This window comes from Salmo salar, chromosome 05 (genome assembly GCF_965601325.2).
Source record: "Salmo salar chromosome 05, fSalSal1, whole genome shotgun sequence".
Lineage (NCBI taxonomy): Eukaryota > Metazoa > Chordata > Actinopteri > Salmoniformes > Salmonidae > Salmo > Salmo salar.
The window spans coordinates 76488183-76514882 of record NC_138295.1 but is presented as its reverse complement, the minus strand read 5'-3'; the positions used below and the strand labels follow the sequence as shown (position 1 = coordinate 76514882).

The 26700-nt window shown below is 48.3% G+C and overlaps 1 protein-coding gene across 3 annotated transcripts in view; it reads left to right on the top strand.

Annotated features, from left to right (window-relative positions):
• LOC106606013 (sorting nexin-27) overlaps positions 1-26139 on the top strand; it is a 197512-nt gene extending 171373 nt beyond the window's left edge. Inside the window, exons 12-13 of one of the 3 annotated variants that reach the window (XM_045718907.2) lie at positions 24902-24950; positions 25110-26139. In XM_045718907.2, coding sequence (XP_045574863.2) covers positions 24902-24950; positions 25110-25177 — 117 coding nt within the window. In that variant the 3' untranslated portion in view covers positions 25178-26139. Of the gene's footprint in view, positions 1-24901; positions 24965-25109 lie in introns of all 3 variants that reach the window. The other 2 variants (XM_045718908.2, XM_045718909.2) reach the window with 2 other exon arrangements.
• The last annotated feature ends 561 nt before the right edge of the window (positions 26140-26700 follow it).

The window sequence follows — 26700 nt, the reverse complement described above, 5'->3', positions numbered from 1 at the left end:
CTAACCAACAGTCTTATACTGCCATGTAGTGTCTACTGGTTAACCAGCAGTCTTATATTGCCATGTGCTGTCTACTGGCTAACTGGCAGTCTTATGGTGCCATGTACTGGCTAACCAGCAGTCTTATACTGCCATGTACTGTCTACTGGCTAACCAGCAGTCTTATACTGCCATGTACTGTCTACTTGCTAACCAGCAGTCTTATGCTGCCATGTAGTGTCTACTGGTTAACCAGCAGTCTTATGCTGCCATGTAGTGTCTACTGGCTAACCGGCAGTCTTCTACTTCCATGTAGCGTCTACTTGCTAACCGGCAGTCTTTTGCTGCCATGTAGTGTCTACTGGCTAACCAGCAGGCTTATGGTGCCATGTAGTGTCTACTGGATAACCAGCAGTCTTATGGTGCCGTGTACTGTCTACTGGCTAACCAGCAGTCTTGTGGTGCCATGTACTGTCTACTGGCTAACCAGCAGTCTTACACTTCCATGTAGTGTCTACTGGCTAACCGGCAGTCTTATGCTGCCATGTAGTGTCTACTGGCTAACCGGCAGGCTTATGCTGCCATGTAGTGTCTACTGGATAACCGGCAGGCTTATGCTGCCATGTAGTGTCTACTGGCTAACCAGCAGTCTTATACTTCCATGTAGTGTCTACTGGCTAACCAGCAGTCTTGTGGTGCATATACTGTCTACTGGCTAACCAGCAGTCTTATACTGCCATGTAGTGTCTACTGGCTAACCAGCAGTCTTATGGTGCCATGTACTGTCTACTGGCTAACCAGCAGTCTTGTGGTGCGTTGTAGTGTCTACTGGCTAACCAGCAGTCTTATACTGCCATGTAGTGTCTACTGGCTAACCAGCAGGCTTATGGTGCCATGTAGTGTCTTCTGGATAACCAGCAGGCTTATGGTGCCATGTAGTGTCGACTGGCTAACCAGCAGTCTTATGCTGCCATGTACTGTCTAATGGCTAACCAGCAGTCTTATACTTCCATGTAGTGTCTACTGGCTAACCGGCAGTCTTATGCTGCCATGTAGTGTCTACTGTCTAACCGGCAGGCTTATGGTGCCATGTAGTGTCTACTGGATAACCGGCAGGCTTATGGTGCCATGTAGTGTCTACTGGCTAACCAGCAGTCTTATTCTGCCATGTAGTGTCTACTGGCTAACCAGCAGTCTTGTGGTGCATTTACTGTCTACTGGCTAACCAGCAGTCTTGTGGTGCGTTGTACTGTCTACTGGCTAACCAGCAGTCTTATACTGCCATGTAGTGTCTACTGGCTAACCAGCAGTCTTATGCTGCCATATACTGTCTACTGGCTATCTGGCAGTCTTATGGTGCATGTACTGTCTACTGGCTAACCAGCAGGCTTATGGTGCCATGTACTGGCTAACCAGCAGTCTTATATTGCCATGTACTGTCTACTTGCTAACCAGCAGTCTTATGCTGCCATGTAGTGTCTACTGGTTAACCAGCAGTCTTCTGCTTCCATGTAGCGTCTACTTGCTAACCGGCAGGCTTATGGTGCCATGTACTGGCTAACCAGCAGTCTTATACTGCCATGTACTGTCTACTTGCTAACCAGCAGTCTTATGCTGCCATGTAGTGTCTACTGGTTAACCAGCAGTCTTATGCTGCCATGTAGTGTCTACTGGCTAACCGGCAGTCTTCTACTTCCATGTAGCGTCTACTTGCTAACCGGCAGTCTTTTGCTGCCATGTAGTGTCTACTGGCTAACCAGCAGGCTTATGGTGCCATGTAGTGTCTACTGGATAACCAGCAGTCTTATGGTGCCGTGTACTGTCTACTGGCTAACCAGCAGTCTTGTGGTGCCATGTAGTGTCTACTGGCTAACCAGCAGTCTTATGCTGCCATGTACTGTCTACTGGCTAACCAGCAGTCTTATACTTCCATGTAGTGTCTACTGGCTAACCGGCAGTCTTATGCTGCCATGTAGTGTCTACTGGCTAACCGGCAGGCTTATGCTGCCATGTAGTGTCTACTGGATAACCGGCAGGCTTATGCTGCCATGTAGTGTCTACTGGCTAACCAGCAGTCTTATACTTCCATGTAGTGTCTACTGGCTAACCAGCAGTCTTGTGGTGCATATACTGTCTACTGGCTAACCAGCAGTCTTATACTGCCATGTAGTGTCTACTGGCTAACCAGCAGTCTTATGGTGCCATGTACTGTCTACTGGCTAACCAGCAGTCTTGTGGTGCGTTGTAGTGTCTACTGGCTAACCAGCAGTCTTATACTGCCATGTAGTGTCTACTGGCTAACCAGCAGTCTTATGCTGCCATATACTGTCTACTGGCTATCTGGCAGTCTTATGGTGCATGTACTGTCTACTGGCTAACCAGCAGGCTTATGGTGCCATGTACTGGCTAACCAGCAGTCTTATACTGCCATGTACTGTCTACTTGCTAACCAGCAGTCTTATGCTGCCATGTAGTGTCTACTGGTTAACCAGCAGTCTTATGCTGCCATGTAGTGTCTACTGGCTAACCGGCAGTCTTCTACTTCCATGTAGCGTCTACTTGCTAACCGGCAGTCTTTTGCTGCCATGTAGTGTCTACTGGCTAACCAGCAGGCTTATGGTGCCATGTAGTGTCTACTGGATAACCAGCAGTCTTATGGTGCCGTGTACTGTCTACTGGCTAACCAGCAGTCTTGTGGTGCCATGTACTGTCTACTGGCTAACCAGCAGTCTTATACTTCCATGTAGTGTCTACTGGCTAACCGGCAGTCTTATGCTGCCATGTAGTGTCTACTGGCTAACCGGCAGGCTTATGCTGCCATGTAGTGTCTACTGGATAACCGGCAGGCTTATGCTGCCATGTAGTGTCTACTGGCTAACCAGCAGTCTTATACTTCCATGTAGTGTCTACTGGCTAACCAGCAGTCTTGTGGTGCATATACTGTCTACTGGCTAACCAGCAGTCTTATACTGCCATGTAGTGTCTACTGGCTAACCAGCAGTCTTATGCTGCCATATACTGTCTACTGGCTATCTGGCAGTCTTATGGTGCATGTACTGTCTACTGGCTAACCAGCAGGCTTATGGTGCCATGTACTGGCTAACCAGCAGTCTTATACTGCCATGTACTGTCTACTTGCTAACCAGCAGTCTTATGCTGCCATGTAGTGTCTACTGGTTAACCAGCAGTCTTATGCTGCCATGTAGTGTCTACTGGCTAACCGGCAGTCTTCTACTTCCATGTAGCGTCTACTTGCTAACCGGCAGTCTTTTGCTGCCATGTAGTGTCTACTGGCTAACCAGCAGGCTTATGGTGCCATGTAGTGTCTACTGGATAACCAGCAGTCTTATGGTGTCGTGTACTGTCTACTGGCTAACCAGCAGTCTTGTGGTGCCATGTAGTGTCTACTGGTTAACCAGCAGTCTTCTGCTTCCATGTAGCGTCTACTTGCTAACCGGCAGGCTTATGGTGCCATGTACTGGCTAACCAGCAGTCTTATACTGCCATGTACTGTCTACTTGCTAACCAGCAGTCTTATGCTGCCATGTGGTGTCTACTGGCTAACCAGCAGTCTTGTGGTGCATATACTGTCTACTGGCTAACCAGCAGTCTTATACTGCCATGTTGTGTCTACTGGCTAACCAGCAGTCTTATGGTGCCATGTACTGTCTACTGGCTAACCAGCAGTCTTGTGGTGCGTTGTAGTGTCTACTGGCTAACCAGCAGTCTTATACTGCCATGTAGTGTCTACTGGCTAACCAGCAGTCTTATGCTGCCATATACTGTCTACTGGCTATCTGGCAGTCTTATGGTGCATGTACTGTCTACTGGCTAACCAGCAGGCTTATGGTGCCATGTACTGGCTAACCAGCAGGCTTATGGTGCCATGTACTGGCTAACCAGCAGTCTTATACTGCCATGTACTGTCTACTTGCTAACCAGCAGTCTTATGCTGCCATGTAGTGTCTACTGGTTAACCAGCAGTCTTATGCTGCCATGTAGTGTCTACTGGCTAACCGGCAGTCTTCTGCTTCCATGTAGCGTCTACTTGCTAACCGGCAGGCTTATGGTGCCATGTACTGGCTAACCAGCAGTCTTATACTGCCATGTACTGTCTACTTGCTAACCAGCAGTCTTATGCTGCCATGTAGTGTCTACTGGTTAACCAGCAGTCTTATGCTGCCATGTAGTGTCTACTGGCTAACCGGCAGTCTTCTGCTTCCATGTAGCGTTTACTTGCTAACCGGCAGGCTTATGGTGCCATGTAGTGTCTACTGGCTAACCAGCAGTCTTATGCTGCCATGTACTGTCTACTGGCTAACCAGTAGTCTTATACTGCCATGTACTGTCTACTGGCTAACCAGCAGTCTTATACTGCCATGTACTGTCTACTGGCTAACCAGCAGTCTTATACTGCCATGTAGTGTCTACTGGCTAACCAGCAGTCTTATGCTGCCATGTACTGTCTACTGGCTAACCAGCAGTCTTATGCTGCCATGTACTGTCTACTGGCTAACCAGCAGTCTTATGCTGCCATGTACTGTCTACTGGCTAACCAGCAGTCTTATGGTGCCATGTACTGTCTACTGGCTAACCAGCAGTCTTGTTGTGCGTTGTAGTGTCTACTGGCTAACCAGCAGTCTTATACTGCCATGTAGTGTCTACTGGCTAACCGGCAGTCTTCTGCTTCCATGTAGCGTTTACTTGCTAACCGGCAGGCTTATGGTGCCATGTAGTGTCTACTGGCTAACCAGCAGTCTTACGCTGCCATGTACTGTCTACTGGCTAACCAGTAGTCTTATACTGCCATGTATTGTCTACTGGCTAACCAGCAGTCTTATACTGCCATGTACTGTCTACTGGCTAACCAGCAGTCTTATACTGCCATGTAGTGTCTACTGGCTAACCAGCAGTCTTATGCTGCCATGTACTGTCTACTGGCTAACCAGCAGTCTTATGCTGCCATGTACTGTCTACTGGCTAACCAGCAGTCTTATGCTGCCATGTACTGTCTACTGGCTAACCAGCAGTCTTATGCTGCCATGTAGTGTCTACTGGCTAACCAGCAGTCTTATGCTGCCATGTAGTGTCTACTGGCTAACCAGCAGTCTTATGCTGCCATGTAGTGTCTACTGGCTAACCAGCAGTCTTATGGTGCCATGTACTGGCTAACGGGCAGTCTTTTGCTGCCATGTAGTGTCTACTGGCTAACCAGCAGGCGAATGGTGCCATGTAGTGTCTACTGGCTAATCAGCAGGCGAATGGTGCCATGTAGTGTCTGCTGGCTAACCAGCAGTCTTATACTGCCATGTAGTGTCTACTGGATAACCAGCAGTCTTATGGTGCCGTGTACTGTCAACTGGCTAAACAGCAGTCTTGTGGTGCCATGTAGTGTCTACTGGCTAACCAGCAGTCTTATGCTGCCATGTACTGTCTACTGGCTAACCGGCAGTCTTATACTTCCATGTAGTGTCTACTGGCTAACCGGCAGGCTTATGCTGCCATGTAGTGTCTACTGGATAACCAGCAGGCTTATGGTGCCGTGTACTGTCTACTGGCTAACCAGCAGTCTTGTGGTGCCGTGTACTGTCTACTGGCTAACCAGCAGTCTTGTGGTGCCATGTAGTGTCTACTGGCTAACCAGCAGTCTTGTGGTGCCATGTACTGTCTACTGGCTAACCAGAAGTCTTGTGGTGCCATGTAGTGTCTACTGGCTAACCGGCAGTCTTATACTTCCATGTAGTGTCTACTGGCTAACCGGCAGTCTTATGCTGCCATGTAGTGTCTACTGGATAACCGGCAGGCTTATGCTGCCATGTAGTGTCTACTGGATAACCAGCAGGCTTATGGTGCCATGTAGTGTCTACTGGCTAACCAGCAGTCTTATACTGCCATGTAGTGTCTACTGGCTAACCAGCAGTCTTGTGGTGCATTTACTGTCTACTGGCTAACCAGCAGTCTTATACTGCCATGTAGTGTCTACTGGCTAACCAGCAGTCTTATGGTGCCATGTACTGTCTACTGGCTAACCAGCAGTCTTGTTGTGCGTTGTTGTGTCTACTGGCTAACCAGCAGTCTTATACTGCCATGTAGTGTCTACTGGCTAACCAGCAGTCTTATGCTGCCATATACTGTCTACTGGCTATCTGGCAGTCTTATGGTGCATGTACTGTCTACTGGCTAACCAGCAGGCTTATGGTGCCATGTAGTGTCTGCTGGCTAACCAGCAGTCTTATACTGCCATGTAGTGTCTACTGGATAACCAGCAGTCTTATGGTGCCGTGTACTGTCTACTGGCTAACCGGCAGTCTTGTGGTGCCATGTAGTGTCTACTGTCTAACCAGCAGTCTTATGCTGCCATGTACTGTCTACTGGCTAACCAGCAGTCTTATGCTGCCATGTACTGTCTACTGGCTAACCGGCAGGCTTATGCTGCCATGTAGTGTCTACTGGATAACCGGCAGGCTTATGCTGCCATGTAGTGTCTACTGGATAACCAGCAGGCTTATGGTGCCATGTAGTGTCTACTGGCTAACCAGCAGTCTTGTGGTGCATTTACTGTCTACTGGCTAACCAGCAGTCTTATACTGCCATGTAGTGTCTACTGGCTAACCAGCAGTCTTATGGTGCCATGTAGTGTCTACTGGCTAACCGGCAGTCTTATACTTCCATGTACTGTCTACTGGCTAACCGGCAGTCTTATGCTGCCATGTAGTGTCTACTGGCTAACCGGCAGGCTTATGCTGCCATGTAGTGTCTACTGGCTAACCAGCAGGCTTATGGTGCCATGTAGTGTCTTCTGGATAACCAGCAGGCTTATGGTGCCATGTAGTGTCGACTGGCTAACCAGCAGTCTTATGCTGCCATGTACTGTCTAATGGCTAACCAGCAGTCTTATACTTCCATGTAGTGTCTACTGGCTAACCGGCAGTCTTATGCTGCCATGTAGTGTCTACTGTCTAACCGGCAGGCTTATGGTGCCATGTAGTGTCTACTGGATAACCGGCAGGCTTATGGTGCCATGTAGTGTCTACTGGCTAACCAGCAGTCTTATTCTGCCATGTAGTGTCTACTGGCTAACCAGCAGTCTTGTGGTGCATTTACTGTCTACTGGCTAACCAGCAGTCTTGTGGTGCGTTGTACTGTCTACTGGCTAACCAGCAGTCTTATACTGCCATGTAGTGTCTACTGGCTAACCAGCAGTCTTATGCTGCCATATACTGTCTACTGGCTATCTGGCAGTCTTATGGTGCATGTACTGTCTACTGGCTAACCAGCAGGCTTATGGTGCCATGTACTGGCTAACCAGCAGTCTTATACTGCCATGTACTGTCTACTTGCTAACCAGCAGTCTTATGCTGCCATGTAGTGTCTACTGGTTAACCAGCAGTCTTCTGCTTCCATGTAGCGTCTAATTGCTAACCGGCAGGCTTATGGTGCCATGTACTGGCTAACCAGCAGTCTTATACTGCCATGTACTGTCTACTTGCTAACCAGCAGTCTTATGCTGCCATGTAGTGTCTACTGGTTAACCAGCAGTCTTATGCTGCCATGTAGTGTCTACTGGCTAACCGGCAGTCTTCTACTTCCATGTAGCGTCTACTTGCTAACCGGCAGTCTTTTGCTGCCATGTAGTGTCTACTGGCTAACCAGCAGGCTTATGGTGCCATGTAGTGTCTACTGGATAACCAGCAGTCTTATGGTGCCGTGTACTGTCTACTGGCTAACCAGCAGTCTTGTGGTGCCATGTACTGTCTACTGGCTAACCAGCAGTCTTATACTTCCATGTAGTGTCTACTGGCTAACCGGCAGTCTTATGCTGCCATGTAGTGTCTACTGGCTAACCGGCAGGCTTATGCTGCCATGTAGTGTCTACTGGATAACCGGCAGGCTTATGCTGCCATGTAGTGTCTACTGGCTAACCAGCAGTCTTATACTTCCATGTAGTGTCTACTGGCTAACCAGCAGTCTTGTGGTGCATATACTGTCTACTGGCTAACCAGCAGTCTTATACTGCCATGTAGTGTCTACTGGCTAACCAGCAGTCTTATGGTGCCATGTACTGTCTACTGGCTAACCAGCAGTCTTGTGGTGCGTTGTTGTGTCTACTGGCTAACCAGCAGTCTTATACTGCCATGTAGTGTCTACTGGCTAACCAGCAGGCTTATGGTGCCATTTAGTGTCTTCTGGATAACCAGCAGGCTTATGGTGCCATGTAGTGTCGACTGGCTAACCAGCAGTCTTATGCTGCCATGTAGTGTCTAATGGCTAACCAGCAGTCTTATACTTCCATGTAGTGTCTACTGGCTAACCTGCAGTCTTATGCTGCCATGTAGTGTCTACTGTCTAACCGGCAGGCTTATGGTGCCATGTAGTGTCTACTGGATAACCGGCAGGCTTATGGTGCCATGTAGTGTCTACTGGCTAACCAGCAGTCTTATTCTGCCATGTAGTGTCTACTGGCTAACCAGCAGTCTTGTGGTGCATTTACTGTCTACTGGCTAACCAGCAGTCTTGTGGTGCGTTGTACTGTCTACTGGCTAACCAGCAGTCTTATACTGCCATGTAGTGTCTACTGGCTAACCAGCAGTCTTATGCTGCCATATACTGTCTACTGGCTATCTGGCAGTCTTATGGTGCATGTACTGTCTACTGGCTAACCAGCAGGCTTATGGTGCCATGTACTGGCTAACCAGCAGTCTTATACTGCCATGTACTGTCTACTTGCTAACCAGCAGTCTTATGCTGCCATGTAGTGTCTACTGGTTAACCAGCAGTCTTCTGCTTCCATGTAGCGTCTACTTGCTAACCGGCAGGCTTATGGTGCCATGTACTGGCTAACCAGCAGTCTTATACTGCCATGTACTGTCTACTTGCTAACCAGCAGTCTTATGCTGCCATGTAGTGTCTACTGGCTAACCAGCAGTCTTGTGGTGCATATACTGTCTACTGGCTAACCAGCAGTCTTATACTGCCATGTTGTGTCTACTGGCTAACCAGCAGTCTTATGGTGCCATGTACTGTCTACTGGCTAACCAGCAGTCTTGTGGTGCGTTGTAGTGTCTACTGGCTAACCAGCAGTCTTATACTGCCATGTAGTGTCTACTGGCTAACCAGCAGTCTTATGCTGCCATATACTGTCTACTGGCTATCTGGCAGTCTTATGGTGCATGTACTGTCTACTGGCTAACCAGCAGGCTTATGGTGCCATGTACTGGCTAACCAGCAGGCTTATGGTGCCATGTACTGGCTAACCAGCAGTCTTATACTGCCATGTACTGTCTACTTGCTAACCAGCAGTCTTATGCTGCCATGTAGTGTCTACTGGTTAACCAGCAGTCTTATGCTGCCATGTAGTGTCTACTGGCTAACCGGCAGTCTTCTGCTTCCATGTAGCGTCTACTTGCTAACCGGCAGGCTTATGGTGCCATGTACTGGCTAACCAGCAGTCTTATACTGCCATGTACTGTCTACTTGCTAACCAGCAGTCTTATGCTGCCATGTAGTGTCTACTGGTTAACCAGCAGTCTTATGCTGCCATGTAGTGTCTACTGGCTAACCGGCAGTCTTCTGCTTCCATGTAGAGTCTACTTGCCAACCGGCAGTCTTCTGCTGCCATGTAGTGTCTACTGGCTAACCGGCAGTCTTCTGCTGCCATGTAGTGTCTACTGGCTAACCGGCAGTCTTCTGCTGCCATGTAGTGTCTACTGGCTAACCGGCAATCTTCTGCTGCCATGTAGTGTCTACTGGCTAACCAGCAATCTTCTGCTGCCATGTAGTGTCTACTGGCTAACCAACAGTCTTATACTGCCATGTAGTGTCTACTGGTTAACCAGCAGTCTTATATTGCCATGTGCTGTCTACTGGCTAACTGGCAGTCTTATGGTGCCATGTACTGGCTAACCAGCAGTCTTATACTGCCATGTACTGTCTACTGGCTAACCAGCAGTCTTATACTGCCATGTACTGTCTACTTGCTAACCAGCAGTCTTATGCTGCCATGTAGTGTCTACTGGTTAACCAGCAGTCTTATGCTGCCATGTAGTGTCTACTGGCTAACCGGCAGTCTTCTACTTCCATGTAGCGTCTACTTGCTAACCGGCAGTCTTTTGCTGCCATGTAGTGTCTACTGGCTAACCAGCAGGCTTATGGTGCCATGTAGTGTCTACTGGATAACCAGCAGTCTTATGGTGCCGTGTACTGTCTACTGGCTAACCAGCAGTCTTGTGGTGCCATGTACTGTCTACTGGCTAACCAGCAGTCTTACACTTCCATGTAGTGTCTACTGGCTAACCGGCAGTCTTATGCTGCCATGTAGTGTCTACTGGCTAACCGGCAGGCTTATGCTGCCATGTAGTGTCTACTGGATAACCGGCAGGCTTATGCTGCCATGTAGTGTCTACTGGCTAACCAGCAGTCTTATACTTCCATGTAGTGTCTACTGGCTAACCAGCAGTCTTGTGGTGCATATACTGTCTACTGGCTAACCAGCAGTCTTATACTGCCATGTAGTGTCTACTGGCTAACCAGCAGTCTTATGGTGCCATGTACTGTCTACTGGCTAACCAGCAGTCTTGTGGTGCGTTGTAGTGTCTACTGGCTAACCGGCAATCTTCTGCTGCCATGTAGTGTCTACTGGCTAACCAGCAGTCTTCTGCTTCCATGTAGAGTCTACTTGCCAACCGGCAGTCTTCTGCTGCCATGTAGTGTCTACTGGCTAACCGGCAGTCTTCTGCTGCCATGTAGTGTCTACTGGCTAACCGGCAGTCTTCTGCTGCCATGTAGTGTCTACTGGCTAACCGGCAATCTTCTGCTGCCATGTAGTGTCTACTGGCTAACCAGCAATCTTCTGCTGCCATGTAGTGTCTACTGGCTAACCAACAGTCTTATACTGCCATGTAGTGTCTACTGGTTAACCAGCAGTCTTATATTGCCATGTGCTGTCTACTGGCTAACTGGCAGTCTTATGGTGCCATGTACTGGCTAACCAGCAGTCTTATACTGCCATGTACTGTCTACTGGCTAACCAGCAGTCTTATACTGCCATGTACTGTCTACTTGCTAACCAGCAGTCTTATGCTGCCATGTAGTGTCTACTGGTTAACCAGCAGTCTTATGCTGCCATGTAGTGTCTACTGGCTAACCGGCAGTCTTCTACTTCCATGTAGCGTCTACTTGCTAACCGGCAGTCTTTTGCTGCCATGTAGTGTCTACTGGCTAACCAGCAGGCTTATGGTGCCATGTAGTGTCTACTGGATAACCAGCAGTCTTATGGTGCCGTGTACTGTCTACTGGCTAACCAGCAGTCTTGTGGTGCCATGTACTGTCTACTGGCTAACCAGCAGTCTTACACTTCCATGTAGTGTCTACTGGCTAACCGGCAGTCTTATGCTGCCATGTAGTGTCTACTGGCTAACCGGCAGGCTTATGCTGCCATGTAGTGTCTACTGGATAACCGGCAGGCTTATGCTGCCATGTAGTGTCTACTGGCTAACCAGCAGTCTTATACTTCCATGTAGTGTCTACTGGCTAACCAGCAGTCTTGTGGTGCATATACTGTCTACTGGCTAACCAGCAGTCTTATACTGCCATGTAGTGTCTACTGGCTAACCAGCAGTCTTATGGTGCCATGTACTGTCTACTGGCTAACCAGCAGTCTTGTGGTGCGTTGTAGTGTCTACTGGCTAACCAGCAGTCTTATACTGCCATGTAGTGTCTACTGGCTAACCAGCAGGCTTATGGTGCCATGTAGTGTCTTCTGGATAACCAGCAGGCTTATGGTGCCATGTAGTGTCGACTGGCTAACCAGCAGTCTTATGCTGCCATGTACTGTCTAATGGCTAACCAGCAGTCTTATACTTCCATGTAGTGTCTACTGGCTAACCGGCAGTCTTATGCTGCCATGTAGTGTCTACTGTCTAACCGGCAGGCTTATGGTGCCATGTAGTGTCTACTGGATAACCGGCAGGCTTATGGTGCCATGTAGTGTCTACTGGCTAACCAGCAGTCTTATTCTGCCATGTAGTGTCTACTGGCTAACCAGCAGTCTTGTGGTGCATTTACTGTCTACTGGCTAACCAGCAGTCTTGTGGTGCGTTGTACTGTCTACTGGCTAACCAGCAGTCTTATACTGCCATGTAGTGTCTACTGGCTAACCAGCAGTCTTATGCTGCCATATACTGTCTACTGGCTATCTGGCAGTCTTATGGTGCATGTACTGTCTACTGGCTAACCAGCAGGCTTATGGTGCCATGTACTGGCTAACCAGCAGTCTTATACTGCCATGTACTGTCTACTTGCTAACCAGCAGTCTTATGCTGCCATGTAGTGTCTACTGGTTAACCAGCAGTCTTCTGCTTCCATGTAGCGTCTACTTGCTAACCGGCAGGCTTATGGTGCCATGTACTGGCTAACCAGCAGTCTTATACTGCCATGTACTGTCTACTTGCTAACCAGCAGTCTTATGCTGCCATGTAGTGTCTACTGGTTAACCAGCAGTCTTATGCTGCCATGTAGTGTCTACTGGCTAACCGGCAGTCTTCTACTTCCATGTAGCGTCTACTTGCTAACCGGCAGTCTTTTGCTGCCATGTAGTGTCTACTGGCTAACCAGCAGGCTTATGGTGCCATGTAGTGTCTACTGGATAACCAGCAGTCTTATGGTGCCGTGTACTGTCTACTGGCTAACCAGCAGTCTTGTGGTGCCATGTAGTGTCTACTGGCTAACCAGCAGTCTTATGCTGCCATGTACTGTCTACTGGCTAACCAGCAGTCTTATACTTCCATGTAGTGTCTACTGGCTAACCGGCAGTCTTATGCTGCCATGTAGTGTCTACTGGCTAACCGGCAGGCTTATGCTGCCATGTAGTGTCTACTGGATAACCGGCAGGCTTATGCTGCCATGTAGTGTCTACTGGCTAACCAGCAGTCTTATACTTCCATGTAGTGTCTACTGGCTAACCAGCAGTCTTGTGGTGCATATACTGTCTACTGGCTAACCAGCAGTCTTATACTGCCATGTAGTGTCTACTGGCTAACCAGCAGTCTTATGGTGCCATGTACTGTCTACTGGCTAACCAGCAGTCTTGTGGTGCGTTGTAGTGTCTACTGGCTAACCAGCAGTCTTATGCTGCCATATACTGTCTACTGGCTATCTGGCAGTCTTATGGTGCATGTACTGTCTACTGGCTAACCAGCAGGCTTATGGTGCCATGTACTGGCTAACCAGCAGTCTTATACTGCCATGTACTGTCTACTTGCTAACCAGCAGTCTTATGCTGCCATGTAGTGTCTACTGGTTAACCAGCAGTCTTATGCTGCCATGTAGTGTCTACTGGCTAACCGGCAGTCTTCTACTTCCATGTAGCGTCTACTTGCTAACCGGCAGTCTTTTGCTGCCATGTAGTGTCTACTGGCTAACCAGCAGGCTTATGGTGCCATGTAGTGTCTACTGGATAACCAGCAGTCTTATGGTGCCGTGTACTGTCTACTGGCTAACCAGCAGTCTTGTGGTGCCATGTACTGTCTACTGGCTAACCAGCAGTCTTATACTTCCATGTAGTGTCTACTGGCTAACCGGCAGTCTTATGCTGCCATGTAGTGTCTACTGGCTAACCGGCAGTCTTCTGCTGCCATGTAGTGTCTACTGGCTAACCGGCAATCTTCTGCTGCCATGTAGTGTCTACTGGCTAACCAGCAATCTTCTGCTGCCATGTAGTGTCTACTGGCTAACCAACAGTCTTATACTGCCATGTAGTGTCTACTGGTTAACCAGCAGTCTTATATTGCCATGTGCTGTCTACTGGCTAACTGGCAGTCTTATGGTGCCATGTACTGGCTAACCAGCAGTCTTATACTGCCATGTACTGTCTACTGGCTAACCAGCAGTCTTATACTGCCATGTACTGTCTACTTGCTAACCAGCAGTCTTATGCTGCCATGTAGTGTCTACTGGTTAACCAGCAGTCTTATGCTGCCATGTAGTGTCTACTGGCTAACCGGCAGTCTTCTACTTCCATGTAGCGTCTACTTGCTAACCGGCAGTCTTTTGCTGCCATGTAGTGTCTACTGGCTAACCAGCAGGCTTATGGTGCCATGTAGTGTCTACTGGATAACCAGCAGTCTTATGGTGCCGTGTACTGTCTACTGGCTAACCAGCAGTCTTGTGGTGCCATGTACTGTCTACTGGCTAACCAGCAGTCTTACACTTCCATGTAGTGTCTACTGGCTAACCGGCAGTCTTATGCTGCCATGTAGTGTCTACTGGCTAACCGGCAGGCTTATGCTGCCATGTAGTGTCTACTGGATAACCGGCAGGCTTATGCTGCCATGTAGTGTCTACTGGCTAACCAGCAGTCTTATACTTCCATGTAGTGTCTACTGGCTAACCAGCAGTCTTGTGGTGCATATACTGTCTACTGGCTAACCAGCAGTCTTATACTGCCATGTAGTGTCTACTGGCTAACCAGCAGTCTTATGGTGCCATGTACTGTCTACTGGCTAACCAGCAGTCTTGTGGTGCGTTGTAGTGTCTACTGGCTAACCGGCAATCTTCTGCTGCCATGTAGTGTCTACTGGCTAACCAGCAGTCTTCTGCTTCCATGTAGAGTCTACTTGCCAACCGGCAGTCTTCTGCTGCCATGTAGTGTCTACTGGCTAACCGGCAGTCTTCTGCTGCCATGTAGTGTCTACTGGCTAACCGGCAGTCTTCTGCTGCCATGTAGTGTCTACTGGCTAACCGGCAATCTTCTGCTGCCATGTAGTGTCTACTGGCTAACCAGCAATCTTCTGCTGCCATGTAGTGTCTACTGGCTAACCAACAGTCTTATACTGCCATGTAGTGTCTACTGGTTAACCAGCAGTCTTATATTGCCATGTGCTGTCTACTGGCTAACTGGCAGTCTTATGGTGCCATGTACTGGCTAACCAGCAGTCTTATACTGCCATGTACTGTCTACTGGCTAACCAGCAGTCTTATACTGCCATGTACTGTCTACTTGCTAACCAGCAGTCTTATGCTGCCATGTAGTGTCTACTGGTTAACCAGCAGTCTTATGCTGCCATGTAGTGTCTACTGGCTAACCGGCAGTCTTCTACTTCCATGTAGCGTCTACTTGCTAACCGGCAGTCTTTTGCTGCCATGTAGTGTCTACTGGCTAACCAGCAGGCTTATGGTGCCATGTAGTGTCTACTGGATAACCAGCAGTCTTATGGTGCCGTGTACTGTCTACTGGCTAACCAGCAGTCTTGTGGTGCCATGTACTGTCTACTGGCTAACCAGCAGTCTTACACTTCCATGTAGTGTCTACTGGCTAACCGGCAGTCTTATGCTGCCATGTAGTGTCTACTGGCTAACCGGCAGGCTTATGCTGCCATGTAGTGTCTACTGGATAACCGGCAGGCTTATGCTGCCATGTAGTGTCTACTGGCTAACCAGCAGTCTTATACTTCCATGTAGTGTCTACTGGCTAACCAGCAGTCTTGTGGTGCATATACTGTCTACTGGCTAACCAGCAGTCTTATACTGCCATGTAGTGTCTACTGGCTAACCAGCAGTCTTATGGTGCCATGTACTGTCTACTGGCTAACCAGCAGTCTTGTGGTGCGTTGTAGTGTCTACTGGCTAACCAGCAGTCTTATACTGCCATGTAGTGTCTACTGGCTAACCAGCAGGCTTATGGTGCCATGTAGTGTCTTCTGGATAACCAGCAGGCTTATGGTGCCATGTAGTGTCGACTGGCTAACCAGCAGTCTTATGCTGCCATGTACTGTCTAATGGCTAACCAGCAGTCTTATACTTCCATGTAGTGTCTACTGGCTAACCGGCAGTCTTATGCTGCCATGTAGTGTCTACTGTCTAACCGGCAGGCTTATGGTGCCATGTAGTGTCTACTGGATAACCGGCAGGCTTATGGTGCCATGTAGTGTCTACTGGCTAACCAGCAGTCTTATTCTGCCATGTAGTGTCTACTGGCTAACCAGCAGTCTTGTGGTGCATTTACTGTCTACTGGCTAACCAGCAGTCTTGTGGTGCGTTGTACTGTCTACTGGCTAACCAGCAGTCTTATACTGCCATGTAGTGTCTACTGGCTAACCAGCAGTCTTATGCTGCCATATACTGTCTACTGGCTATCTGGCAGTCTTATGGTGCATGTACTGTCTACTGGCTAACCAGCAGGCTTATGGTGCCATGTACTGGCTAACCAGCAGTCTTATACTGCCATGTACTGTCTACTTGCTAACCAGCAGTCTTATGCTGCCATGTAGTGTCTACTGGTTAACCAGCAGTCTTCTGCTTCCATGTAGCGTCTACTTGCTAACCGGCAGGCTTATGGTGCCATGTACTGGCTAACCAGCAGTCTTATACTGCCATGTACTGTCTACTTGCTAACCAGCAGTCTTATGCTGCCATGTAGTGTCTACTGGTTAACCAGCAGTCTTATGCTGCCATGTAGTGTCTACTGGCTAACCGGCAGTCTTCTACTTCCATGTAGCGTCTACTTGCTAACCGGCAGTCTTTTGCTGCCATGTAGTGTCTACTGGCTAACCAGCAGGCTTATGGTGCCATGTAGTGTCTACTGGATAACCAGCAGTCTTATGGTGCCGTGTACTGTCTACTGGCTAACCAGCAGTCTTGTGGTGCCATGTAGTGTCTACTGGCTAACCAGCAGTCTTATGCTGCCATGTACTGTCTACTGGCTAACCAGCAGTCTTATACTTCCATGTAGTGTCTACTGGCTAACCGGCAGTCTTATGCTGCCATGTAGTGTCTACTGGCTAACCGGCAGGCTTATGCTGCCATGTAGTGTCTACTGGATAACCGGCAGGCTTATGCTGCCATGTAGTGTCTACTGGCTAACCAGCAGTCTTATACTTCCATGTAGTGTCTACTGGCTAACCAGCAGTCTTGTGGTGCATATACTGTCTACTGGCTAACCAGCAGTCTTATACTGCCATGTAGTGTCTACTGGCTAACCAGCAGTCTTATGGTGCCATGTACTGTCTACTGGCTAACCAGCAGTCTTGTGGTGCGTTGTAGTGTCTACTGGCTAACCAGCAGTCTTATGCTGCCATATACTGTCTACTGGCTATCTGGCAGTCTTATGGTGCATGTACTGTCTACTGGCTAACCAGCAGGCTTATGGTGCCATGTACTGGCTAACCAGCAGTCTTATACTGCCATGTACTGTCTACTTGCTAACCAGCAGTCTTATGCTGCCATGTAGTGTCTACTGGTTAACCAGCAGTCTTATGCTGCCATGTAGTGTCTACTGGCTAACCGGCAGTCTTCTACTTCCATGTAGCGTCTACTTGCTAACCGGCAGTCTTTTGCTGCCATGTAGTGTCTACTGGCTAACCAGCAGGCTTATGGTGCCATGTAGTGTCTACTGGATAACCAGCAGTCTTATGGTGCCGTGTACTGTCTACTGGCTAACCAGCAGTCTTGTGGTGCCATGTACTGTCTACTGGCTAACCAGCAGTCTTATACTTCCATGTAGTGTCTACTGGCTAACCGGCAGTCTTATGCTGCCATGTAGTGTCTACTGGCTAACCGGCAGGCTTATGCTGCCATGTAGTGTCTACTGGATAACCGGCAGGCTTATGCTGCCATGTAGTGTCTACTGGCTAACCAGCAGTCTTATACTTCCATGTAGTGTCTACTGGCTAACCAGCAGTCTTGTGGTGCATATACTGTCTACTGGCTAACCAGCAGTCTTATACTGCCATGTAGTGTCTACTGGCTAACCAGCAGTCTTATGCTGCCATATACTGTCTACTGGCTATCTGGCAGTCTTATGGTGCATGTACTGTCTACTGGCTAACCAGCAGGCTTATGGTGCCATGTACTGGCTAACCAGCAGTCTTATACTGCCATGTACTGTCTACTTGCTAACCAGCAGTCTTATGCTGCCATGTAGTGTCTACTGGTTAACCAGCAGTCTTATGCTGCCATGTAGTGTCTACTGGCTAACCGGCAGTCTTCTACTTCCATGTAGCGTCTACTTGCTAACCGGCAGTCTTTTGCTGCCATGTAGTGTCTACTGGCTAACCAGCAGGCTTATGGTGCCATGTAGTGTCTACTGGATAACCAGCAGTCTTATGGTGTCGTGTACTGTCTACTGGCTAACCAGCAGTCTTGTGGTGCCATGTAGTGTCTACTGGCTAACCAGCAGTCTTATGCTGCCATGTACTGTCTACTGGCTAACCAGCAGTCTTATACTTCCATGTAGTGTCTACTGGCTAACCGGCAGTCTTATGCTGCCATGTAGTGTCTACTGGCTAACCGGCAGGCTTATGCTGCCATGTACTGTCTACTGGCTAACCAGCAGTCTTGTGGTGCATATACTGTCTACTGGCTAACCAGCAGTCTTATACTGCCATGTAGTGTCTACTGGCTAACCAGCAGTCTTATGGTGCCATGTACTGTCTACTGGCTAACCAGCAGTCTTGTGGTGCGTTGTAGTGTCTACTGGCTAACCAGCAGTCTTATACTGCCATGTAGTGTCTACTGGCTAACCAGCAGTCTTATGCTGCCATATACTGTCTACTGGCTATCTGGCAGTCTTATGGTGCATGTACTGTCTACTGGCTAACCAGCAGGCTTATGGTGCCATGTACTGGCTAACCAGCAGTCTTATACTGCCATGTACTGTCTACTTGCTAACCAGCAGTCTTATGCTGCCATGTAGTGTCTACTGGTTAACCAGCAGTCTTATGCTGCCATGTAGTGTCTACTGGCTAACCGGCAGTCTTCTGCTTCCATGTAGCGTCTACTTGCTAACCGGCAGGCTTATGGTGCCATGTACTGGCTAACCAGCAGTCTTATACTGCCATGTACTGTCTACTTGCTAACCAGCAGTCTTATGCTGCCATGTAGTGTCTACTGGTTAACCAGCAGTCTTATGCTGCCATGTAGTGTCTACTGGCTAACCGGCAGTCTTCTACTTCCATGTAGAGTCTACTTGCCAACCGGCAGTCTTATACTTCCATGTAGTGTCTACTGGCTAACCAGCAGTCTTGTGGTGCATATACTGTCTACTGGCTAACCAGCAGTCTTATACTGCCATGTAGTGTCTATTGGCTAACCAGCAGTCTTATGGTGCCATGTACTGTCTACTGGCTAACCAGCAGTCTTGTGGTGCGTTGTAGTGTCTACTGGCTAACCAGCAGTCTTATACTGCCATGTAGTGTCTACTGGCTAACCAGCAGGCTTATGGTGCCATGTAGTGTCTTCTGGATAACCAGCAGGCTTATGGTGCCATGTAGTGTCGACTGGCTAACCAGCAGTCTTATGCTGCCATGTACTGTCTAATGGCTAACCAGCAGTCTTATACTTCCATGTAGTGTCTACTGGCTAACCGGCAGTCTTATGCTGCCATGTAGTGTCTACTGTCTAACCGGCAGGCTTATGGTGCCATGTAGTGTCTACTGGATAACCGGCAGGCTTATGGTGCCATGTAGTGTCTACTGGCTAACCAGCAGTCTTATTCTGCCATGTAGTGTCTACTGGCTAACCAGCAGTCTTGTGGTGCATTTACTGTCTACTGGCTAACCAGCAGTCTTGTGGTGCGTTGTACTGTCTACTGGCTAACCAGCAGTCTTATACTGCCATGTAGTGTCTACTGGCTAACCAGCAGTCTTATGCTGCCATATACTGTCTACTGGCTATCTGGCAGTCTTATGGTGCATGTACTGTCTACTGGCTAACCAGCAGGCTTATGGTGCCATGTACTGGCTAACCAGCAGTCTTATACTGCCATGTACTGTCTACTTGCTAACCAGCAGTCTTATGCTGCCATGTAGTGTCTACTGGTTAACCAGCAGTCTTCTGCTTCCATGTAGCGTCTACTTGCTAACCGGCAGGCTTATGGTGCCATGTACTGGCTAACCAGCAGTCTTATACTGCCATGTACTGTCTACTTGCTAACCAGCAGTCTTATGCTGCCATGTAGTGTCTACTGGTTAACCAGCAGTCTTATGCTGCCATGTAGTGTCTACTGGCTAACCGGCAGTCTTCTACTTCCATGTAGCGTCTACTTGCTAACCGGCAGTCTTTTGCTGCCATGTAGTGTCTACTGGCTAACCAGCAGGCTTATGGTGCCATGTAGTGTCTACTGGATAACCAGCAGTCTTATGGTGCCGTGTACTGTCTACTGGCTAACCAGCAGTCTTGTGGTGCCATGTAGTGTCTACTGGCTAACCAGCAGTCTTATGCTGCCATGTACTGTCTACTGGCTAACCAGCAGTCTTATACTTCCATGTAGTGTCTACTGGCTAACCGGCAGTCTTATGCTGCCATGTAGTGTCTACTGGCTAACCGGCAGGCTTATGCTGCCATGTAGTGTCTACTGGATAACCGGCAGGCTTATGCTGCCATGTAGTGTCTACTGGCTAACCAGCAGTCTTATACTTCCATGTAGTGTCTACTGGCTAACCAGCAGTCTTGTGGTGCATATACTGTCTACTAGCTAACCAGCAGTCTTATACTGCCATGTAGTGTCTACTGGCTAACCAGCAGTCTTATGGTGCCATGTACTGTCTACTGGCTAACCAGCAGTCTTGTGGTGCGTTGTAGTGTCTACTGGCTAACCAGCAGTCTTATACTGCCATGTAGTGTCTACTGGCTAACCAGCAGTCTTATGCTGCCATATACTGTCTACTGGCTATCTGGCAGTCTTATGCTGCATGTACTGTCTACTGGCTAACCAGCAGGCTTATGGTGCCATGTACTGGCTAACCAGCAGTCTTATACTGCCATGTACTGTCTACTTGCTAACCAGCAGTCTTATGCTGCCATGTAGTGTCTACTGGTTAACCAGCAGTCTTATGCTGCCATGTAGTGTCTACTGGCTAACCGGCAGTCTTCTGCTTCCATGTAGCGTCTACTTGCTAACCGGCAGGCTTATGGTGCCATGTACTGGCTAACCAGCAGTCTTATACTGCCATGTACTGTCTACTTGCTAACCAGCAGTCTTATGCTGCCATGTAGTGTCTACTGGTTAACCAGCAGTCTTATGCTGCCATGTAGTGTCTACTGGCTAACCGGCAGTCTTCTGCTTCCATGTAGAGTCTACTTGCCAACCGGCAGTCTTCTGCTGCCATGTAGTGTCTACTGGCTAACCGGCAGTCTTCTGCTGCCATGTAGTGTCTACTGGCTAACCGGCAGTCTTCTGCTGCCATGTAGTGTCTACTGGCTAACCGGCAATCTTCTGCTGCCATGTAGTGTCTACTGGCTAACCGGCAGTCTTCTGCTGCCATGTAGTGTCTACTGGCTAACCAACAGTCTTATACTGCCATGTAGTGTCTACTGGTTAACCAGCAGTCTTATATTGCCATGTGCTGTCTACTGGCTAACTGGCAGTCTTATGGTGCCATGTACTGGCTAACCAGCAGTCTTATACTGCCATGTAGTGTCTACTGGCTAACCAGCAGTCTTGTGATGCCATGTAGTGTCTACTGACTAACCGGCAGTCTTATGCTGCCATGTACTGTCTACTGGCTATCCGGCAGTCTTATGGTGGATGTACTGTCTACTGGCTAACCGGCAGGCTTATGGTACCATGTACTGGCTAACCAGCAGTCTTATGGTGCCATGTACTGGCTAACCAGCAGTCTTATACTGCCATGTACTGTCTACTGGCTAACCAGCAGTCTTGTGGTGCCATGTAGTGTCTACTGACTAACCGGCAGTCTTATGCTGCCATGTACTGTCTACTGGCTAACCGGCAGTCTTCTGCTGCCATGTAGTGTCTACTGGCTAACCAACAGTCTTATACTGCCATGTAGTGTCTACTGGTTAACCAGCAGTCTTATATTGCCATGTGCTGTCTACTGGCTAACTGGCAGTCTTATGGTGCCATGTACTGGCTAACCAGCAGTCTTATACTGCCATGTAGTGTCTACTGGCTAACCAGCAGTCTTGTGATGCCATGTAGTGTCTACTGACTAACCGGCAGTCTTATGCTGCCATGTACTGTCTACTGGCTATCCGGCAGTCTTATGGTGGATGTACTGTCTACTGGCTAACCGGCAGGCTTATGGTACCATGTACTGGCTAACCAGCAGTCTTATGGTGCCATGTACTGGCTAACCAGCAGTCTTATACTGCCATGTACTGTCTACTGGCTAACCAGCAGTCTTGTGGTGCCATGTAGTGTCTACTGACTAACCGGCAGTCTTATGCTGCCATGTACTGTCTACTGACCAACCAGCAGGCTTATGGTGCCATGTACTGTCTACTGGCTAACCAGCAGTCTTATGGTGCCATGTAGTGTCTACTGGCTAACCGGCAGTCATATGCCGCCATGTAGTGTCTACTGGCTAACCGGCAGTCTTATGCCGCCATGTAGTGTCTACTGGCTAACCGGCAGTCTTATGCTGCCATGTAGTGTCTACTGGCTAACCGGCAGTCTTATATTGCCATGTACTGGCTAACCAGCAGTCTTATACTGCCATGTACTGTCTACTGGCTAACCAGCAGTCTTATACTGCCATGTAGTGTCTACTGGCTAACCGACAGTCTTATATTGCCATGTGCTGTCTACTGGCTAACTGGCAGTCTTATGGTGCTGTCTACTGGCTAACCGGCAGTCTTATGGTGCCATGTACTGGCTAACCAGCAGTCTTGTGCTGCCATCTACTGTCTACTGGCTAACCAGCAGTCTTATGGTGCCATGTACTGTCTACTGACTAACCAGCAGGCTTATGGTGCCATGTAGTGTCTACTGGATAACCAGCAGTCTTGTGGTGCCATGTAGTGTCTACTGGCTAACCAGCAGTCTTGTGGTGCCATGTAGTGTCTACTGGCTAACCAGCAGTCTTGTGGTGCCATGTAGTGTCTACTGGCTAACCAGCAGTCTTGTGGTGCCATGTAGTGTCTACTGGCTAACCAGCAGTCTTGTGGTGCCATGTAGTGTCTACTGGCTAACCAGCAGTCTTGTGGTGCCATGTAGTGTCTACTGGCTAACCGGCAGTCTTCTGCTTCCATGTAGCGTCTACTTGCTAACCGGCAGGCTTATGGTGCCATGTACTGGCTAACCAGCAGTCTTATACTGCCATGTACTGTCTACTTGCTAACCAGCAGTCTTATGCTGCCATGTAGTGTCTACTGGTTAACCAGCAGTCTTATGCTGCCATGTAGTGTCTACTGGCTAACCGGCAGTCTTCTGCTTCCATGTAGAGTCTACTTGCCAACCGGCAGTCTTCTGCTGCCATGTAGTGTCTACTGGCTAACCGGCAGTCTTCTGCTGCCATGTAGTGTCTACTGGCTAACCGGCAGTCTTCTGCTGCCATGTAGTGTCTACTGGCTAACCGGCAATCTTCTGCTGCCATGTAGTGTTTACTGGCTAACCAACAGTCTTATACTGCCATGTAGTGTCTACTGGTTAACCAGCAGTCTTATATTGCCATGTGCTGTCTACTGGCTAACCAGCAGTCTTATACTGCCATGTAGTGTCTACTGGCTAACCAACAGTCTTATACTGCCATGTAGTGTCTACTGGTTAACCAGCAGTCTTATATTGCCATGTACTGTCTACTGGCTAACCAGCAGTCTTGTGATGCCATGTAGTGTCTACTGACTAACCGGCAGTCTTATGCTGCCATGTACTGTCTACTGGCTAACCAGCAGTCTTGTGGTGCCATGTAGTGTCTACTGGCTAACCAGCAGTCTTGTGGTGCCATGTAGTGTCTACTGGCTAACCAGCAGTCTTGTGGTGCCATGTAGTGTCTACTGGCTAACCAGCAGTCTTGTGGTGCCATGTAGTGTCTACTGGCTAACCAGCAGTCTTGTGGTGCCATGTAGTGTCTACTGGCTAACCAGCAGTCTTGTATTGCCATGTAGTGTCTACTGGCTAACCAGCAGTCTTGTATTGCCATGTAGTGTCTACTGGCTAACCAGCAGTCTTGTGGTGGCATGTAGTGTCTACTGGCTAACCAGCAGTCTTATGCTGCCATGTAGTGTCTACTGGCTAACCAGCAGTCTTATGCTGCCATGTACTGTCTACTGGCTAACCAGCAGTCTTATGCTGCCATGTACTGTCTACTGGCTATCCGGCAGTCTTATGGTGCATGTACTGTCTACTGGCTAACCAGCAGGCTTATGTTGCCATGTACTGGCTAACCAGCAGTCTTATACTGCCATGTACTGTCTACTTGCTAACCAGAAGTCTTATGCTGCCATGTAGTGTCTACTGACTAACCAGCAGTCTTATGCTGCCACGTAGTGTCTACTGACTAACCAGCAGTCTTATGCTGCCATGTACTGTCTACTGGCTAACCAGCAGTCTTATACTTCCATGTAGTGTCTACTGGCTAACCAGCAGTCTTATACTTCCATGTAGTGTCTACTGGCTAACCAGCAGTCTTATACTGCCATGTAGTGTCTACTGGCTAACCAGCAGTCTTATGGTGCCATGTACTGTCTACTGGCTAACCAGCAGTATTATACTGCCATGTACTGTCTACTGGCTAACCAGCAGTCTTATACTGCCATGTAGTGTCTACTGGCTAACCAGCAGTCTTATTGTGCCATGTAGTGTCTACTGGCTAACCAGCAGTATTATACTGCCATGTAGTGTCTACTGGCTAACCAGCAGTCTTATACTGCCATGTAGTGTCTACTGGCTAACCAGCAGTCTTATGCTGCCATGTACTGTCTACTGGCTAACCAGCAGTCTTATACTGCCATGTAGTGTCTACTGGCTAACCAGCAGTCTTATACTGCCATGTAGTGTCTACTGGCTAACCAGCAGTCTTATACTGCCATGTAGTGTCTACTGGCTAACCAGCAGTCTTATGCTGCCATGTAGTGTCTACTGGCTAACCAGCAGTCTTATGGTGCACATTTCACTGGCTAATATTCTGGGAATGTTGTCCAATGATGTTGTTTGATGAACATGTTGTGGAATATTGTGTGTCTCCAGGTGGAAGAGGAGGATGTGGATAAAGACAATAAGAACTGCAGTAAAGATGGTATGTGTAGCAAGGTAAGGCGTTGCCTGTCACTGGTACAGCAGCAGCCTGGGCCTGTGTGAGTGTGTGTGTTGTTAGAGTGTGTGTGTATGCGATTGTGCGTGTGCATTTCTGCCAGCCTGCGCATGTTGTCATTTCCTAGCCCTGTGTCTGTTTCAGAATATCTTCCAGCTGTTGAGACACAGAAGGGATGGAGGCACCTAGGAGGAGAGATCATCACCTCCTAAACATGCTCTCCTCCATCCATCGCTCTGGTCTGGCTCGGCCTGAACTACCACCACTACCTGTCCTCACAACTACTACTACACCAACTACAAACCAACAAACTACAACTTCTACATACCAATAACAGCAACTACAGATCAACAACCACTAAACACCATCAAACTACAAATGAACAACTTCTGGACTGACTGAAGGAGAAAGAACGATGCACACTACAACTTAAGCTGTTATTCACCATGAACCCTTGAATACAACCCAACCACACGATATAAACCCACTAGACAAGACAACAGGAAGCTACAGTGGAAACATATAGCAGTTTTGTACAGGTGAATAAATAACTCTAAAGACTTAGATACATGCCTTCATACATCACATCACCTCTTTGGTCAAAACTCCATGGAGACCTGTGACAATAGTTAAGGAGGCTAAGGAGGCTGAAGTCTTGTGGTGGGATTGGATGAAGGAGATGGTTCTCTGGGACGATATTGGACAAGGGATTTGACACGTGCAAGGCCATTGGGTGTTTTGTGGCCACTTTGGAATGCTCTGGACTGGAACAGAGTGCAGTGGAAGAAGAGAACAAAAGAGGGATACAGATGCTGGAACAGAACCTGTTCTAAAAGAGGAAACGGCTGGTGGTGATGAAACAACCTGTTCTGAAAGAGGAAACAGCTGGTGGTGATGGAACAACCTGTTATAAAAGAGGAAACGGCTGGTGGTGATGGAACAACCTGTTCTGAAAGAGGAAACGGCTGGTGGTGATGGAACAACCTGTTCTGAAAGAGGAAACGGCTGGTGGTGATGGAACAACCTGTTCTGAAAGAGGAAACGGCTGGTGGTGATGGACTGAGACGCATCTGAAAAGTTCAAAAACAAGGTGTGTGTGTGTGTGTGTGTGTGTGTGTGTGTGTGTGTGTGTGTGTGTGTGTGTGTGTGTGTGTGTGTGTGTGTGTGTGTGTGTGTGTGGTGTGTGTGTGTGTGTGTGTGTGGACTGATTATGGACTGAGCTGTGAGAGTCTAGGTTGGAACCCTGGAGGTAGAAACACAACCCAACTCTGAACTGAACTCCCAGAATGAGTCTAGACAGACGGAGGGAAACGGCCCCATGATATAAGAGACTGGACTCATATGAACCACACAGACATATTGACATAGATATTATCTCCTGTTTGTAGCCACTATCTCCATTTCAAAGAGATCTACTGAAGAGACTATTAGAGAGAGAGACCATACATTTCCTTTATTTGTGTGAGTATTGGGCCGAGCAGAACCAAGGATAGTATGTGTGTTTCAGCTGCTGGTTCTGTTTTGGTTTACAGATGCTGAAATTGCCCTGAAGCCATTTTTGAATACAAAAACCTTCTCATAAAAAAAACACACAGAATGCTCATGTATGAATTGGATCCCAGGAAGTATTCTGCCATTTTGACAGATACCTGAACAATGAACATGTTTACTTCACCTGTGTGTTTTGTGTATCTCCTAAAGATAGATATATAATTTGTAATGTGGATATTTCAGA